At 39.2% G+C, this 20,355-nt stretch overlaps 1 protein-coding gene across 5 annotated transcripts in view; it reads right to left on the reverse strand.

Moving 5' to 3' along the window:
* Positions 1 to 12,893: 12,893 nt before the first annotated feature.
* The window catches only part of ARID4A (AT-rich interaction domain 4A), a 75,295-nt gene continuing 67,833 nt past the window's right edge, over positions 12,894 to 20,355 (reverse strand). For all 5 annotated transcript variants that reach the window (XM_003901863.4, XM_009211614.3, XM_009211615.3 and 2 more), the window contains 2 exons: positions 19,637 to 19,783; positions 12,894 to 14,742 (listed from right to left, as the gene is read on the reverse strand). In XM_003901863.4, the coding sequence (XP_003901912.1) occupies positions 14,639 to 14,742; positions 19,637 to 19,783 (251 nt within the window). In that variant the 3' untranslated portion in view covers positions 12,894 to 14,638. The remainder of the gene's footprint in view (positions 14,743 to 19,636; positions 19,784 to 20,355) is intronic.

Genomic DNA, 20,355 nt, shown 5'->3' on the forward strand with positions numbered 1-20,355 from the left:
GTATGCCGCGAATCTGCTTTACTGGGAGCCGGTGGTCGTTTAGGCCTCTGTACCCTCACCTGCAAAATTAAGTTGACTCTAAGGTCAACTTTGGTCACCTCCTAGTTCACATTGTCTAACACCAGCCCGTACTCCCCAACCTATGTTTAGTTTTATAAGAAACTGAAGGCTGGGTGCGGTGGCTCACGCCTGTAAACCCAGCACTTTGGGAGGCTGAGGTGGGCGGATGACGAGGTCAGGAGGTCACGAGGTTGACCATCGTGGCTAACGAGGTGAAACCCCGTCTCCACTAAAAATACGAAAAACTAGCCGTGCGTGGTGGTGGGCACCTGCAGTCCCAGCTACTCGGGAGGCTGAGGCAGGAGAATCGCGTGAACGCGGGAGGCAGAGCTTGTAGTGAGCAGAGATCCCACCAGTGCACTCCAGCCTGGGCGACACAGCGAGAGACTATCTCAAAAAAAAAAAAAGAAAGAAAAGAGAGAAAAGAAAAGAAAGACTGAAGACAGTCACACTGTCTTCCAAAGTGGCTGTAGCATTTTTGCATTCCTACCAGCAATGAGAGTTCCCGTTGCTCCACATCTTCCCCAGCATTTGGTATTGTCAGTGTTTTAGTTTTTTGCATTCTAATAGGTGTGTAGTAGTATCTCAGGGTTTTCATTTGCAGTTCTCAAATGACATATGCATATGATATTGAACATTGTTTCCTATGCTTTTTTGCCATTTGTATATCTTCTTGGGTGAGATGCCTGTTGAGATCTTTTGCCAATTTTTAAATCAGGTTTGTTTTCTTAGTGTTGTGTTTTAAGCTTTGTATATTTTGGATAACAATCCTTTATCAGGTATGTCTTTTACGAATATTTTTTCCCAGTTTGTGGTTTGTCTTCTCATTCTCTTGATGAACATCTTTTTTTTAATGTGCATAATTGCCATCCATATATCTTCTTAGTTGAAGTATATGTTCACATCCTTGGTCTATTTTTTAGCAATTGCATTTTTTCCCTGTTTTGATCGTTCTTTATATATTCTGAAGTCCTTATGTGATGTGTAATATGCAAATAGTTTCTCCCAGTCTGTTTCTTGTGTTTTTATTGTTTTAACAGTGTCTTTTAAAGTACCAAAGTTTTACATTTTGGTAAAGTCCAGTTTATCAATTTGTTACTTTATGCTTTTGATGTTGTATCCGGTAATCTTTGCCTAACCCAGTTAGGCAAAAGGTCACAAATATTTTCTCCTATTTTCTTTTAGACACATTATAGTTTTAGGTTTTCTGATCCATGTTGTGATCTATTTAAGTTTGTGATCCACTTTGTTTTCATATATCTTGCAAGGTAGGGATCCAAATTAATTTTTTTGCATATGAATGTCCAACTGTTTCCCCTCCCTACCTCAATTTTTTTTGCATATGTATGTACAACTGTTTCCCTCCCTCCCTCCCTCCCTCCTTCCCTCCCTCCTTCCCTCTCTCCCTTCCTTCCTTCCTTCCCTCCCTCCCTCTTTCTCTCTTTTTCTTTTTGAGGCGGAGTCTCGCTCTGTTGCACATGCTGGAGTGCAATGGCCTGATCTCAGCTTGCTGCAACCTCAGCCTCCCAGGTTCAAGCGATTCTCCTGCCTCAGCCTCCTGAGTAGCTGGGATAACAGGTGCCCACTACAATGCCCGGCTAATATTTGTGTTTTTTTTTTAGTAGAGACAGGGTTTCACCATGTCGGCCAGGCTGGTTTCTAACTCCTGACCTCAAGTGATCCACCTGCCTTGGGCTCCCAAAGTGTTAGGATTACAGGCGTGAGCCACTGCGCCCGCCCTGTACCATTTCCTTAAAAGTCTGACTTATCTTTACCATATTGCCTGGGCACCTTTGTCAAAAATCACTTATCCATATATATGAGAGCTTATTTTTGGCTATTCGGTTCTATTGCTCTATTTGTCTATCTTATTCCAGTACCACCCTGTTGTTGATTACTATAGCTTGATGATAATTATTGAAATTAGGTAATGCTAGGCTTTCAACTTAGTTCTTATTCAAAGTTCTTTTCGGCTCCTCTAGGTCCTTTGTATTTCCAAAAGAATTTTATAATTAGCTTGTCAATTTCTACAAGATGCCTGCTGGTATTTTTATTGGCATTGCACTGAATTTGAGGAGCAAAGAATCTCAACAATACTAAGTTTTATGATCCATGAACAAGGTATAGTCCCTCATAAAGACTGTCTTTGTCTCAGCAATATCTTGCAGTTTTCAATATAGAGGTCTTTCCCATCCTGTCAGATTTATCCCAATATATTTCGTATTTTTATGGTACTGTAAATGGTATTTTAAAATTTCCAATTATTCACTCTTTATTGCTAGTGCATAGAAATCCAATTGATTTCTGTATATTAAACTTGCATCCCACAATCCTGCTAAACTCGCCAGATACCTATATGGTTTCTTTTTCTTACCTGAATGCTCTGGCTAGAACTCCTAGTACAATGTTGAATGGAAGTGGTGAGAGGCCAGGCGTAGTGGCTCATGCCTGTCATCTCAGCACTTTGGGAGGTCAAGATGGGAGGATTACTTGGGCATAGGAGTTCAAACCCAGCCTGGGCAACGTAGTGGGACCCTATAACTATAAAAACTACAAAAATTAGCCAGGCATGGTGGCGCGGGCCTGTACTCACAGGTACTTGGGAGGCTGAGGCGGGTGGATGGCATCAGCTCAGGAGATGGAGGCTGCAGTGAGCTGTGATCCAACAACTGCACTACAGCCTGGGTAACAGAGTCAGACCCTGTCTCAGGGAAAGAAAAAAAGCAAAAAAAAAAAAAAAGGCAGCAGCCAGTTAGAGTAGGTATCTGTCTCATTCCTAATCTTGAGGAAGGCCTGCATGGTGGCTCATGCCTGTAATCCCAACTCTTTGGGAGGCCAAGACAGGCAGATCACTTGACGTTAGGAGTTCGAGACCAGTCTGACCAACATGGTGGAGCCCCGTCTCTTCTAAAAAAAAAAATACAAAAATTAGCCGTAGTGCTAAAAAATAGGGCGTAGTGGCAGGTACCTGTAATCCCAGCTACTTGGGAGGCCAAGGCAGGAGAATAACTTGAACCAGGGAGGCAGAGGTTGCAGTAAGCCAAGATTGTACCACTGCCCTCCAGCCTGGGCAGCAGAGTGAGACTCCATCTCAATCAATCAATCAATCAATAACTTGAGGAAAAACATTCAGTCTTTCATCATTAAATATAATGTTAACTATAGGTTTTTCATAGGTGTCCTTTATCAGTTGAAGAAGTTCCATTCTATGCTTGCTTACTTTGTTGAGAGTATTTATTGAGAACAGATAGATTTTGTCAAATGTTTTTTCTGCCTCATAAGGTTTTCCTTTTTTAACTTATTAATATGGTAAATTACATTGATTTTTATTTTGTTTTTGAGACAGGGTCTCTGTTGCCCTGGTTGGAATGCAGTGGCATGACCATAGCTCACTGCAGCCTTGAACTCCTGAGCTCAAGCAATCCTCCCACCTCAGGCTCCCAGGTAGCTGGGACCACAGACATGCACCACCACACCTGGCTAATTAAAAAATTTTTTTGTAGAGACTCATTCTCATTATGCTGCCCAGGCTGGCCCTGAACTCCTGGGCTCAAGTGATCCTCCTTCCTCAGCCTCCCAGAATGCTGGAATGCCAGGCATGAACCACTATGCCTCACTGATTTTTAAAAAATATTAAACCAATCCTGTATTCCTGGAATAAATCCCACTTGGCCCATGTTGTATTATCCTTTTAATATGTTGTTGACTTTTATTTACTGAAATTTTGTTTAAAATGTTTGCATGTATTTTCGTGAAAGATATTGGTCTTTAGTTTTCTTCTCTTGAAATGCCTTTGTCTGGCTTTAGTGTCATAGTAATGCTGGTCTTGTAGAGTGACTTAGAAGCAATCTTCTTCAGTTTGAATCACATTATGCCTTCATTAAGTGTTTGGTAGACTTCACTACTGAAGCCAGCTGGATCTGGAGTTATTTTGTGGGAAGTTTTCATTAACATCAATTCCATTTCTTTATAGATATAGGGCTATTCAGGTTATCAACTCCTCGAGTGAGCTTTGGTAATCTGTGTCTTTCAAGGAATTTTTCTATTTCAGCTAAGTTGGCAAATATATTGGCATAAAGATGTTCATGACATGATATTCCCCCTTTTTTTTTTAGACAGAGTCTCACTCTGTTGCCCAGGCTGGAGTGCAATGGGGCCATCTCAGCTTATTGCAACCTCCACCTCTTGTGTTCAAGTGATTCTTGTGCCTCAGCCTCCCAAGTAGCTGGGACTACAGGCACATGCCACCATGCACAGCTAATTTTTGTAATTTTAGTGGAGATGGGGTTTTGCCAGGTTGGCCAGGCTGGTCTCAAACTCTGCTCACCTCAGGTGATCTGCCTGCCTCAGCCTCCCAAAGTGGTGGGATTACAGGCATGAGCCATCATGCCTGGCCGCCCTATCTTTATAATAGCTATAGATACAGTATGTAGTGATCACGACCCTCATTCCTGATACTGGTAGTTTATGTCTTCTTCTTTATTTCCTGATCAGCCTGGATACAGGTTTATCAATTTTATTGATCTCCTCAAAGAACTATGGTTTGTTTTTGAAGTCTATTGTTACTGTTACATTGAGTCCATTGTGCTAAAATGCTACTATGCCAGAGCAGTGTATGTATATAGAAAGCACTCTATCAGTATTCATTGAAGGAGCCAGTGAAAGAAAAAAAAGGAACCACCGATTTCTCCATGTAAAGTCCTTTCTAGGACTGTCTTAGACAACAGCAATTAGTCTTTAGACATGAGACCAATCAGTTTTGAAATCAGCAATTTCCTTATCTCTTATTTATGTCTTTATTACTAGTAAGATAGAGCTCAGTAGAACCTTCAGAGGCCAAGTGAAATGAAAGGTTTGAGGAAGTGCCCCAAGAGAAGACTAAAAGGAGATGAAACTTGCTACGGGCAATGAGGGAGGGAGGGAACCTTGAGAAGAAAACAGATGGGGAGGCTGGAGACACAGTGGATCAGAGAAAGCGTAATAAAACTATGGGATATTAAAGGTATATGAAAGAGTTTAATAACAAATGAAGGTCATACCCAAGAGTGATGACTACCTCAGTCATTACAGTAAAAATTTCAACTTAATAGCATTGGTGTTTCAAAAAGTTACGTGAGAAGTGCTCAGATATTAAAGGAGAAGGGGTACATAAATTGACTTAGGTAAATTGTTAAAAGTAGGATTTCCATTTATATTTAACACTGAAAAGAAATATACTGGGCCTATCTACTTCCTGACCGATGTTAAAGGGAAGATTTTTTCTTTTTTTTTTTTTTTTTTTTGAGACAGAGTCTCGCTCTGTCACCCAGGCTAGAGTCCAGTGGCCGGATCTCAGCTCACTGCAAGCTCCGCCTCCCGGGTTTATACCATTCTCCTGCCGCAGCCTCCTGAGTAGCTGGGACTACAGGCGCCCGCCACCTCGCCCGGCTAGTTTCTTGTATTTTTTAGTAGAGAGGGGGTTTCACCGTGTTAGCCAGGATGGTCTCCATCTCCTGACCTTGTGATTCGCCCGTCTCGGCCTCCCAAAGTGCTGGGATTACAGGCTTGAGCCACCGCGCCTGGCCAAAGGGAAGATTTTAAGATTTCTAGTGAAATGAAGGAAGTGCAAAAGGGCCATGACATACCTAGGTGGCGAAAAGTAGAAATCTCTCATTGTATTCACCAGGCTAAAAAATCACCAACTTGATTAAACTTGAGTTCTAGTCTCAGTACCAGCCAACCACAGTGGCCTTGGGTTTGCATGTCTCCTGTGCTGTTTGTATTTTGGAAGGTTTTTTTCCTTTAATGTTCAAACTGCACACATTTAGAAGTATATACTTTTTTGCCCCCTATCTTCAGGTATTTCTTTATAGAAGTACATACTTTTATTAATTTTCCTATATGTATTCACCTGTGAAACCACATGAATCACCCCCAAGGTTTCCTCAGGCCCCTTTGTAATCTTTCCCTTTCATTCCACCTCCTCCACATACCCCACTCCAAGTTTCCAGGGAACCACTGATTTATTTTTTTACTATACATTAGTTTGTATTTTCTATTTTTGTATACATGGAATCAGAGTGTATACTTTTTGTCTGACTTCTTTCACTCAACATAAGTATTTTGAGATTCATCTATTTTGTTGCTTATGTTATCAATTTGTTCCTTTTGTTGGTGAGTTGTATTCCATTGTATGGCTATGCAACAATTTACTTATCCATTCACTTGTTGATGGAAATTTGGGTTGTTTCAAATTTTTGCCGTGATTTATAAAGCTGCTATATGTAGACATATGCTTTCATTTCTTGGGTAAGTACCCAGAAGTGGAATGACTGGGTCACATGTTTAACTTTTTAAGAAATTGTCAAAAATTTTCCAAAGCGTTAACTCTTCCCTGAATTGAATCAAAAGGAAAACAAAACAACATTTTCCGAAGTAGTTGTACAATTTTGCATTCTCACCAGCAGGCTATGACAGTTCTAGTTCCTCCACAACATCCTCAACCCTTGGTATGGGCAAAGAGAACCTTTGGGATCTGGGATTCTTCTTATTGGAATTTATAAATACAGTCATTTATAACTTAACTATTTGTACATGGACAAATCACTTTACCGCTGTGTCAGTTTTTTTATGTAAAGTGAAAGGTTTAGATTCTAAAATTGTGTTTTTAATTATTGTTTTCATTTCAGTGACATTTAAGTTTCAAATCTGTTTTTGAGTGGATAATACCTTCTTTTGGTTCAAAACATAAAGGACACAAATGACTACAATGAAAATTCTCCCACCTCTGTTCCCCAGTTACAGTTTCCCCTTCCCAAAGGCAACCAGTGTTATCAGTTATCTTTCTACAGATATGGTATGCTTTCTCATTCTTTTTTCAGATACATAGCAATCTGTTTTATCAGTGTGCCACAATTTATTTAGGTATCCTGTAGAGATGCCATTTTGGTTAATTCTAATTTTTATGACAAACAGTCCTGCCACTAATAGCCTTGAACATATATTATTATACACATGGCTGAGAATACCTATAGGATAAATTCCTGGAGGTGGAATTACTGGATCAGATATATGTGCATTCTTAATCTCAGTAAATACTGCCAGAATATCCCCCACAAAGGTATTCTAAATTTATACTCCCATCAGTACTCAAAAAGTTTCAGAAAATACCATTAGAAGTTTGCATACTTTTTGACTTGGTAGTAATTCCACTCCTATGAATTTATTATACAGAATGCTGAAGAATGGATGGTTCAAAGAAATACCTAAAAGTTGGTAACCTAGAATTGATTTTCAGGGAAATGCAAATCAAAACACAATATGATACCACCTCACTCCTGCAAGAATGGTTATAATCAAAAAATTAAAAAAATTAATAGATGTTGGCAAAGATGTGGTGAACAGGGAACACTTTTACACAGCTGATGGGAATGTAAACTAGTACAACCACCATGGAAAACAGTGTGGAGATTCCTTAAAGAACTAAAAGTAGAACTACCATTTGATCCAGTAATCCCAGTACTGGGTATCTACTCACAGTAAAAGAAGTCATTATATGAAAGATACTTGCACACGCATGTTTATAGCAGCACAATGCACAATTGCAAAAAATATGGAACCAGCCCAAATGTCTTATCAGTCAACTAGTGGATAAAGAAACTGTAGTACATACATACTATGGAATACTACTCAGCCATAAAAATGAATGAAATAATGGCATTCGCAGCAACCTGGACGGAATTGGAGACCATTCTTTTTTTATTTTTCCTTTTTGGAGACACAGTCTTGCTCTATTGCCCACGTTTGAGTGTGGTGGTGTGATCTTGGCTCGGTGGAACCTCCGCCTTCCAGGTTCAAGTGATTCTCTCACCTGGGCCTCCCAGGTAGCTGGGATTATAGGTATGCATCGCCAAACCTGGCTAATTTTTATTTTAGTATAGACAAGGTTTCACCATGTTGGCCAGGCTGGTCTCGAACTCCTGACCTCAGGTGATCCACCTGCCTCGGCCTCCCAAAGTGCTGGGATTACAGGCGTACACCACTGCAGCAGTCCTGGAGACTTACTCTAAGTGAAGTAATTCAGGAATGGAAAACCAAACATTGTATTTTCTCACTCGTAAGTGGGAGCTAAGCTATGAGGATGCAAAGGCGTAAGAATGATACATTGGACTTTGGGGACTTGGGGGAAGGGGTGGGATGGGGATGAAGGAAAAAACACTATACAATGGGTACAGTGTACACTGCTCAGGTGATGAGTGCACCAGAATCTCAGAAATCACCACCAAAGAACTTATTCATGTAACCAACCACCACCTGTTCCCCAAAAACTTATTGGATAAAAAGAAATCCGTGATGGGCTGCCCATGCACATTCATTCCTGGAAACCAAGAGAAAACCTGAGCAATTTGTTACCCTCCAACTGGGACCAAAAAAGTTCTTTAAGGATAATAAATGTATGTTTTGTGTTATAGCAGAAGGGCAACTAGTATAGGGTTTACAAATAAAATACAGGATACCCAGTTAAGTCTGAGGTTTTTGTGTTTGTTTTTTGAGACGGAGTCTTGCTCTCTTGCCAGGCTGGGGTGCAGTGGCACGATCTCAGCTCACTGCAACCTCCTAGTTAAAGCGATTCTCCTGCCTCAGCCTCTCAAGTAGCTGGGATTATAGACATGTGCCACCATACCCAACTAATTTTTGTATTTTTAGTAGAGATGGGGTTTCACCATGTTGGCCAGGATGGTCTCAATCTCCTGACCTTGTAATCTGCCCACCTCGGCCTCCCAAAGTGCTGGGATTACCGGCGTGAGCTACTGTGCCCGGCCTTTTGTTTTTTGGAGATGGAGTCTTGCTCTATTGCCCAGGCTGGAATGCAGTGGCACTATCTTGGCTCACTGCAATCTCCGCATCCCAGGTTCACGTGATTCTCCTGCCTTAGCCTCCCAAGTAACTGGGAATACAGGCATGCACCACCACATTCCACTAATTTTTGTATTTTTTGTAGAGATGAGGTTTTGCCGTGTTGGCCAGGCTGGTCTTGAACTGCTAACCTTAGGTGATCCACCCACCTCAGCCTCCCAAAGTGTTGGGATTACAGGCATGAGCCACCATGCACAGCCTAAGTGTGTTTTAATAAATAACCATTTTTACATGGGACATCTTTATATGAGGAAAGTATCTGTTTTCTGAAATTCACATTTAACTGGGTATCCTGTATTTTTATTTGCTCACTCTGGCAACCCTAAAATGATGGGATTCTTGAATCAGATTGTCCTGCTTAATGTAATTTAGCCTCGAGAAGAAATCCAATTACTTGTGCAGAGTAATCATTTATTGTATCTATGTGGAAGTTCCTTAAGCTTTTTACAAAAGAACTTTTCAACATGAATTCTGCATGACACAGATTACAAAATGAAGATAGCTTCATAATTATGTTAAGTACAAATACCAAAATTATAAGCACTGCCCTTGTTCTGTTTAAAGAGATACATAATGGAGCTATATGAATAAAAGAAGTTTTTTGTGCTTGTCAACATGGAAAACATTTGATTTTGTAATAAAATTTAAAGAACTAAAAAAATTTCTACTCTTAAGCATGTATTTGTTACAAATTCCTCATTAGGGCGAACTCCATTCTAAGAGTCAACCAACCTTCACTAATGATGGATGTCATCACTTATTGTACTCTTCCTTTAATGTGATAAAAATCTGTGTGTAACCACATGAAAGTAATGGGAAAAGGAAGAACAAGGAGAGAAGGAAAAAAAGGTCATCAATTTAGGAATATTTTCAGATCAGACTGTTAAACAAATCTACTTTAACACTTTTGAAATGATTTTTTAAAATTACTTTGTGAAAAGAACATTGGCTGGCACAATGGCTCACGCCTATAATCCCAGCACTTTGGAAGGCCGAGGCAGGTGGACCGCTTGAGCCCAGGAATTCGAAGACTAGCCTGGGGAACATGGCGAAACCCCGTCTCTACTAAAAATATAAAAAAATTAACCAGGCAAAGTGGTGAACGCCTGTAGTTCCAGCTACTTGGGAGGCTGAGGTGGGAGAATCACCTGAGCCAGGGAAATAGAGGCTGCAGTGAGCCATGATCACACGCCTTCACTCCAGGCTGGGTGACAGTAGTCAAACGTAAGACCCTGTCTCAAACAAAAAAATTACCCTAAACACCTCTTTTAAATGTCTGGCTTTAGGCAGGGTGTGGTGGCTCACACCTGTAATCCCAGCACTTTGGGTGGCCAAGGCGGGTGGATCATTTGAGGTCAAGAGTTTGAAACCAGCCTGGCCAACGTGGTGAAACCCTGTCTCTACTAAAAAACAAACAAACGTCTGGCTTTAAGAACTCAATCATCTAGTAGGGTAGAAACACACATGCACAAGTAAACATCAGGTAAATTGTCACGTAAAATAACACAGACTGAAGAGGGCACTATTCTGGTGGTAGTGAGAAGTCAGCAAAAGCTTCATGGAAAAGTGGCTCTTGAGACAGCTCCAGACAAGTAGGGCTGAGAGTGGTAGGGAACTGCTCAAATCTTGACCACCTGTCCCTTTGCTCCTGTTCCCCTACCACTCTGAGTCCTACTTGACTGGGATCCTGCATCAGGTCTACTCTTGCCTTGGCTCATTACCTGGACCATTTCTACCAATCTCTCCTCCCCCATGTCCTTGGAACACTATACTCTCCATAGCTCTCCTTCTACTTCCCCAGCCAATTCATAATCTTCACTGGAGTTCAGTTATACTGTTGCTTTCTCTGCAAAGCCTTCCCATACCACCCCTGCCTTCAAACTAGTGGGCTCTGTATCATTATCTCATGGCACACCATAACTTCATATGCTTATTATACCTGCACTTACAATTACATGAGTTTGGATAAGCAGAGACTGTAATAAAAAAAATAATAATTACATGAGTTAACTGTTTACATCTATCATATTATTATACCACGATTATACATTCCATGAAGAGAAGGACTTTATTCTGTCTTGTTCACCGTTGTGGCTCCTGGGCCTTAAGCTTATGCCTGGCACATAGAAGATAATAAATCATCAATGAATGAATTCTGTTAATAGGTTTTATATATGGTTGAATATAGCTTTGAATGCTTTCACAATCTTGATAGCTATGTTAAATTACAGGGCTTAAGGCCGGGTGCGGTGGCTCACTTTGGGAGGCTGAGGCGGGCGGATCACGAGGTCAGGAGATTGAGAACATCCTGGCTAACACGGTGAAACCCCATCTCTACTAAAAATACAAAAAATTAGCCAGGCGTGGTGGTAGGTGCCTGTAGTCCCAGCTACTTGGGAGGCTGAGGCAAGAAAATGGCATGAACCCGGGAGGCGGAGCTTGCAGTGAGTGGAAATCGCACCACTGCACTCCAGCCTGGGCAACAGAGCAAGACTCTGTCTCAAAAAAAAAAAAAAAAAAAAAATTACAGGGCTTATAAGAAAAGAAAGGTATATAAGCAAATTAACTGGGCAATCCACATAGATTTTCATAACTTAAAGCAATTTCATAGAAGGCATAGTATGTAGTAGTCTTTTAATATGCTAAGTGCAACCATCTTTCTTACTGAAAGAGAAGAAAACTAGAAATTTAACACAAAATAACAAACAATAAAAGCACACAATGGCCAGCTGGGCACAATGACTCACGCCTATAATCCTTGCACTTTGGGAGGCCGAGGCAGAAGGATCGCGTAAGCCCAGGAGTTCAACACCAGCCTGGGCAACATAGCAAGACCCTGTCTCTACAAAACATTTAAAAATTAGGCAGGTGTCATGGTGCATGCCTGCAGTCCCAGCTACTCAGGAGGCTGAGGTGGGAGGATCGCTTCAGCCCAGGAGGTCAAGGCTGAAGTGAGCCGTGTTCACACCACTGCACTCCAACCTAGGTGACAGAGCAAGACCCTGTTTCAAAAATTGAAATACATAAAAGCATGCAATGCAATATTAACACAGAAAGCTCCATCATCTTTTAAATAACAATTTTATAGATGGCAACTTCCATTATATTAGAGTGTCTTTATAATTTTACTTTTTTTTTTTTAGACACAGTCTTGCTTTGTCATCAGGTTGGAGTGCGGTGGCACGATCTGGGCTCACTGCAACCTTCATCTCCCGGATTCAAGTGATTCTTCTGCCTCAGCCTCCTGGGTAGCTGGGATTACAAGCACACGCCACCACGCCCAGCTAATTTTTGTATTTTTAGCAGAGTCGGGGTTTCACCATGTTGATCAGGATGGTCTCGATCTCTTGACCTTGTGATCCACCTGCCTCGGCCTCCCAAGGTGCTGGGATTACAGGTGTGAGCCACCGCGCCTGGCCTATATTTTTTACCTTCTTAGTCACATGTAAGAGGTATCTATTCAAAGTTTACCTAAACTCAAAATATGCTCAATATTTGAAATGTCATACTTAGTCAATATTCACTTAATTTCATAATCCTTTCCAGCTTCCAGATAAAAGGATTTTAACAGTGTGTATCTATTCAATGAATACACAGTTTTGTTCTCTGTAGCAACATCCCAATACTTCATGACCAAATTTGTATCAATTAGAAGGGACAGTACTCAAGCTGATAACTTATTTATCTCACATTTATTGAATTGCTACAGAAGGAAATCATTAAAATATTTAATGTATAAATCTAAGGTTGCCTCCTAGGTCCAGCTGGATTTAAATGACACTTTTTTTTTCATTTTTATAATTAGTAGAAATATTTTATTGTGAAGGCTGAAGAATATACTAAAATGCTTGGTTTTGTGACATCTGATTTTCCAACTGTAAGTTATTAGCACTTAGGAAAAAAGCAATCACTTAAAATAAAACTAAAAGTATAAAGCCTATGTTTAAAACATGGCCTTTATTAATACTGCCCACTGAGCTCCATTTTTATTTTACATTGAAATACTTCTGCTTTGCAAAGAAAAGACAGAAAAGTGCATTTTACAAGAGTACTTTTTTTGTTTTTAATTCTCTGAGAAAATGGAATCTGAATCACAAGTTCACAATGTGGTAAAATGAAATTAAGAAACAATGATTTCAGTAATGCTATGCCATCACTAGTGTTTAGCTCTGACTTCTTCTTGTAAATCAGATCCTGATATACAGTCTAGAGCATCTAGGTTATTATTCTACAGCATATTAAACACAGAAAAGGAGGTTTAAAAAAAAAACCCCTTTCAATGTACAAACATGAATTTAAAAATTGCTTTTAAAAAATCACCTTTTTACATAATGTATATGCAAAACTGCTTTAAATACATGATTTTGGAAGAATTATTTACAAAATGTATCAGTCTGTGGAACAATTCACAGACAAAGCATACATAGTTGCTTTACTTAGTTGTTGCATCTCAACTTTGGGAGATATAAATTCATTCGGCAGTATAGCAAACATAAAAACTGTGACAAAGTATCTTAAGGGCAACCAAAAATTTGATCCTCAAAACAGTTTAAATACTAGGACTGCCAAAGTTTCTAAACAAGGACATACTTTAATGATCCAGATGCCCATTTATAGTTCTATACTGTTTGACGGACTGAGACAGACTCCCTTTAACACAGGCAAGGCTGCAGGATGCAACCTCCTGTAAAAAGGACAGCTGAGAGCTATTGTCATCCAAAGAGTGAATTAACCTAGAATTTTCTTTTTTTCAATTTTATTAATATTTTAAAAAATACATAAAAATACAACATCCAATGTCTGAATAAATATATTTAACAAGTTGCAAGATAATACCTTATTTTACACAAAATTTTCAGCTTTAGAAATCTTGTTAAATAACTTCATTGTTGTTATATATTTCATTTTTGTCTTTTTGTAACAAAATAAAAACTCTGAAATTACATAGAAAAAAGACAAAATATTTTTGTCAAGGGATAAGATAGTCCACTGAAAACTTATTCACAATTCCACTGTAAACATTAATAAACATTAAAATATTTGCATAATTGTGTGCTCAAAAATCCTATAAAAAGTGGAAGACTTATTACAACTGTAGTTTTCAGTCAACTACACTTCCTTTCACAATTTATTTTGTCCCATTTACACCTTTAATCCTGGGCACACTGCTGAACATATACTTTGGCAGTTCTAAATAGCAAGTGCTTCCACAAAAATAAAAAAAACAACAATAATGAAAAAAACACAACATAAACCCCCTACTCACCAAGTGTTCAAATACATCTTAGTGAAAGTGCAGCAGTAACTATTCAGCTGGGTAATATTTTGATGTTTATCATGTGCACTTGCTTGTCTATGATTTCTATAACACCTGAAAGCTTTATTATACAAATTCAAATTTGCTAAGTGCCCTTTGTTCTATATCACAACAAATGAAAAAAAAAGTAAAGAGGAAAAATTATGACAAATATGGCAGGCTGCTTAACCTTCACTTATTAATCAGCTTATTTTTTGCAACAAGAAAAAAGAAGAGAGAGGGGAATAGATACAATCCGGCCTGGAAAAGTATACAGGATATACTTAGCAATGTCAAACCAGTTGAGTGCTTTCTGTGGTTGTAATTCAGGGTCTGGGGATTTATGTCCATGGCAGCAAACTGCTGGGAAGGTAGAGAAAATGTTTATCACCTGCATTCTACAGCAAGTACATTTTGTGGGGGAGATGATGATGAAGGACTCATTCCAGTGTCTGATGAAGCAGATGACATGGAGGCTCCCGCATGAGACACTGTGGAATCAAAACAACTATGTTAGATCCAAAAACTGTTACACAAAGATACCTGGCTAACAGCAAATTAGAAATAAAATTCTTCTTAACATTATTCACCTTAATCACAGGCCTCTTATATGTCACATGAAGGAGTAACAAATTGTCAGCAAAAATTTTGTTTGGCTCAATTAAGTAGAGTTAGTCTTTGGTCAGTTAAGTACTACTCAACACTTTAAAAGACATCATAAAATATAAGGATTAAAGAGACAAAAACTCTTAAACCTCTAGTTGGGGGATCCCCTGAAGGAACTTAGCTCAATCAGAAACAAGGTCAACCTGAGATAAACACAGAACCATAGGGAATTTCTGCTTTATCTATGGGTCATAGGACCATAAAAGAATTAACTTAACTCAGAGGATTTCCTCTGACAGGTATCAGAATCATGGAGATCAGGACGGAAGTAATGTGTGATAAGCAAAAAGTCCTCAAATGGTTTTAATGTAATTTTCTCCAGGAGGACATAACACAGATTAGGGATCAGTACTTTGAGCATTAGATGTTTTGCCACTTTTTAAGTTCTTTGCTTTTATCTTCTCTTTCCTTGCAAAACTCTTGTCTTCTGCCAATCTTTCCCTGATTGTTCCTATTTTATTTGAAGTTTTAATTTTTGTTTATTTAAGTATCATTACAACTTCTGGGGCTCAAGCGACACTCCCGCATCAGCCTTCCAAGTAGCTGAGACTATGGGTGCACGCCACTGCACCCAGCTAAATTTTAAATTTTTTGTAGAGACGGGATTTTGCTATGTTGCCCAGGCTGGTCTCCAATTCCTGGGCTCAAGCCATCCTCCTGCTCCAGCCTGCTAAATGCTGGAATTATAAGCATGAGCCCCATGCCCAGGCAACAAATTCTTATATATATGCCAGAAACCACTCAAATCTCAGTTTAATAACTCATTATGAAAACCTAAGCAAATAAAAATGGAGAAAAGACTATAATAAGCTGGGCATGTTGGCTCATGCCTATAATCTCAGTACTTTAGGAGGCCAAAGCAAGAGGACTGCTTTAGAACAGGGGTTCGAGACCAGCCTGAACCACATAGTGAGAATGTGTCTCTACAAAAAAAACTAAAAAGTTAGCTGGGTGTGGTGGCAGGCAACAGTGGTCCAGGCACCTGTGATACCAGTAACTTGGGAGGCTGAGGTGGTAGGGTCGCTTGAGCCCAGGAGTCTGATGCTGCAGTAAGCAGTGATCACGCCACTGCACTCCAGTCTGGCTGACAGACTGTCCCCCTGCCCCCCAAAAAAAGATGGTAATAAAAAAATCTTTTTGGCCGGGCGCTGTGGCTCACGCCTGTAATCCCAACACTTTGGGAGGTCGAGGTGGGTGGATTACTAGGGGTCAGGAGTTGGAAACCAGCCTGGTCAACATGGTGAAACCCCATCTCTACTAAAAATACAAAAATTAGCCAGGCATGGTAGCAGGCACCTGTAATCCCAGCTACTTGGGAGGCTGAGGCAGGAGAATGGCTTGAACCCAGGAGGTGGAGGTTGCAGTGAGCCAAGATCGTGCCATTGCACTCCAGCCTGGGCGACAAGAGTGAAACTCTGTCTCAAAAAAAAAAAAAAAAAAAAAATTCTAATTGTCTGAAATGTATGTCACCTTTAGGAAACTGACCCCAGAGCAGTGGTGGGTTCTCTGAAGAAATTTTAATTTGCTAATTTGTTCTTTTCTTCTTTTGATATTCAAAAGTTCTGTAAATACATCTTGGTATTTACAGCTTTTAAAAGAAAAGGATGAACATGAGAGTCTGATCTCTTTCCATTTGCTCCACCCTGTTCCTATTTGTAGGAATTAAAAACTGCTGGACTTGGAGCACAATGGTCAAGACCACACATGACAGGTCACTCTACCACAAAGTCATCCTCTAAATCTCTACTAGAGGCAGAAAACTTCTCTCAACATGATGAACTCTATCAGGTAATTTACCTTTTATTTGTTTTTTAAGAGATATCCCTTCTGGAGCTTTCCCCTCCTGTTCCATCCTACTCCTGGAATAGTTGCTTTCTAGGTCTGCTATGCAGTGGTCATCCTACAGCTTCCATTCACCATCACCTTCAGATATTCCTTCTCTATTTTCCTACGTAGGATTCCTTGTTTGCCAGATCCCATGTCTTCTTAGCTTGGCTTCTAGTGTCTAGTACTACCACTGAGAAATCAGATGTAAGACTCTTGATGCTGTTCTGAGATCCATTTCTTTTTATATATGTATCTTTATATGGTAAATTTTTCGAATCTACTTTTTGTTTTTTTTGAGGCAGAGTCTCACTCTGTCACCCAGGCTGGAGTGCACTGGCGCGATCTCGGCGCTCACAGCAGACTCTGCTTCCGGGTTCAAGTGAGTCTCAAACCTCAGCCTCCTGAGTGGCTGGGATTACAGGCATCTGCCACCACGCCTGGCTGACTTTTGTAGTTTTAGTAGAGATGGGGTTTTGTCATGTTGGCCAGGTTGGTCTTAAACTCCCGGCCTCCAGTGATCTACCTGCCTCTGCCTCCCAAAATGCTGGGATTACAGGCATGAGCCACTGTGCCAGGCCTAGAATCTACTCTTTATCCACAGGATTCTGAAATTTCATATGCTTTGGTGATTTTCACCCCCATTATTTATAGAGGGCACAGTGAGTCCTTTCAGTTTTCTGACTCACATCCTTCAGTTCTAGAATTTTAAAACTATTTCTCTGATGACAACTTCCTCTTGTTTATTCAACTCTCCTTCTAGAAATCCTATGATTCAGAAGTTGGAGCTCCTCACCAATTTCCATATTTCTATTATTTCTTCTCTCCTATTGTCTTTTTGACCCTCTAGTGGAATTTCTTCGGCTTTACTGCCTTATTAATTTTTCTAAATTCCTGCTATCATATTTTAAAGATATCCTTCTTGTTCTCTCAATTTTTAAAATAGTTACTATGCTTTTGTTTCAAGGTAGCAGTATCTTTCCCTTTACCTCTGGATACAAATCAAATATCCCTAATCCCAAAATCCAAAATCTGAAACTTTTGAGCATCAATGTGATGCCACAAGTGGAAAATTCCACACATAAGCACTTACCACAAACTTTGTTTCATGCACAAAATTATTTAAAGTATTACATAAAATTACCTTCAGGCTATGTGTATAAAGTGTCTATGAAACATAAATGAATTTTGTGTTTAGACCTGGGTCCCATCACCAAGATATTTCATTATGTACAAATATTCCAAAATCTGAAAAAATAAAAAACCCAAACACTTCTAGACCCAAGCATTTCAAATAAAGGATACTCAACTTGGATTAACTATTAAGAATAGTTGTGTGTGTTTTTTTTTTAAATATGGTATATTATCTGTTTTTTTCCAGTTCCTTTTTTTTAACTTTGGCTTCTGCCTTTATGTAGGGGTTTTCCTCAAATGTCTGGTCATGTGGCTTCCATATTTAACATTAAAAAGCTGACTGAAAGCTGTGTATGAGCATCAGGGCTTTTAAATATGGACAGTACACATGTAGTGATTGGCAAGGATCTTGATTTTTGTTTCAGGAACATCCAAATAGTAGGTAATTTTTCTTGGGCTGGTCATTTTCTTTAGAAGAATCTTCCAGTCTCCTCCCAGGACTAAGCATAAACTTGGCTGCCAGCTTTCAGGAAGCCAAGAGGACTAGGCCTCTTCTAACGAAGAGGCACAGCAATCTAACTATTCAGTATGCAAACTTTCACTCCATCCACTATTTTGGCTTAGCACTTAATCATTACCCTCAGCTGTGGCTGGTGCCCCCAAGTCTACAAGCCTACTGATTTCCTCATTCTCTGTTAAGTTAATCTATTTTCTGCTTGAGTTGGGGGTGAGGTAGACTTGCTTCACTGATGGGAAGAGGAGATCCAATTTCTCCTTTCATTTTCAACCAATCCCATTTCTCAGCATTGTCCCATATCCCTTCTGAGGGCTTTTCTGGGGTTACATGGTATGAATTGTCTTCCTTCTTGTTGTTTTGTCTCACTATGAGGACAAGCAAGCTTAGTTTCAGTAGTATCTCATCTGCTAGGAGAGTTACAGTAGTCCATCAGTTATGCAGCTTCCAAAAGATATACTGTTGACATTTCTTGTCTGCTGTGGTCATTCTCTCGTCCTTTTGAGTTTAGGGCTCTTAATTTCCTTTACTGTTATTTTAACAGGGCTTGGGGATGGATTGTATATGGATATGTTCATGTTTAACTAGAAGTTAATCCTATAACCCCCGAAGGGCTAGCTCAGACACTACTCCCTCTCTGTGATTGCTCCAAAGTAACCTCTCCTTCCACTAACTCCTATACTTGCTAATATCATTCTTAGGGCACACATTGTTCCACTAGATGTTAAGATCTCTGAGATGAAAATCTGTGTCTAACTCATTTCTGCACTTCCACCACCTGGCAGTGCCTGGCGCACAGCACATGCTCATTAAAGTTGCTGGGTGGCACTATCTTATCTTTTAGTTGTTTAGGGAATGATTTCTAATCCCAACAAGATAATCTCCTTGAGAATAAGCCTTATGATTCATTCATTTTGGTGAACCCCATAATAAATACAGTGCCTATTAATAGGTGCCAATAAATGTTTGAGCAAAGAGTGAATTTCAGAAGGAGTATGCTCTACCTGAGAATCCATCACATTTAGTACAATCACACATTTTGAAAGACAGTTCATACTCCCTTTTAAGGGTGTCATTCTGATTAACTCAGTTGCTGACCTACTCCTTTCAACAAAAGAAAACACTAGGAATTTAAAAACAGCAATTAATGAATGTGTGCTATATTCAATGAGTATCAAATTTAAATCTTCTAAAATGATAGGATATAGTTTTGAAATATAAGAGGAGAAAAATTATAATAAAATTACCTTCCCTGTCTTTCTTTTTTAATCTTTTTCTCCTCCTGTCTATGGTTGCAACTTCAGACTTCAAAGACATATAATATTTTCTGATTTCCTGTAGTTTTTCTTGGAGAAATGAGATTCTCTCCGTACTGTTCATATTATCTAATTCATCTAAAAGGGGGGAAAAAAGTTAATTTGCATTTTAAAATAATTCTTTGAGAAAAATGATGGTAGTTCTATCAAACATCTAACTCACAAATCAACAAAAGCTTTAGTTTATTAAAACCTAGTACAGTAAGCTAAATAAGATTGTAAACAGGGAAGATGTGAATTAAATTCATGATTAAGAATTATTTTTAGATCCCAAATGTTCTATACTAAACATTTATTACTTAAATGATCAGAAAAACATAAGAAAACATCAACACAAACCAACCCTGACCTATCTATAATTATAGTTATCAGAATAGTTTCCCTGTATTGGCATTTTCTTCACTACTACTAGTTATACAGTAGTTAGTGCTACAAAGGGCACTTCAGTTTCACTGATTTATATAAATCATACATGTCTTCTTAATGGAGACCTTCCTGTAAGTCAATATTTATCAAGTTAATTTTATGAAAAGACACAGATTTATACTTAAGACAACATGTAGTGATTATTGCTAAGGCAATATTTGGAATATCTAAATAGTTAGTCATTATTCCTTATTAACATTAATCCAAGTTGATATTTTAAGATA

The sequence above is a fragment of the Papio anubis genome, chromosome 7 (assembly GCF_008728515.1).
Source record: "Papio anubis isolate 15944 chromosome 7, Panubis1.0, whole genome shotgun sequence".
Classification (NCBI taxonomy): domain Eukaryota; kingdom Metazoa; phylum Chordata; class Mammalia; order Primates; family Cercopithecidae; genus Papio; species Papio anubis.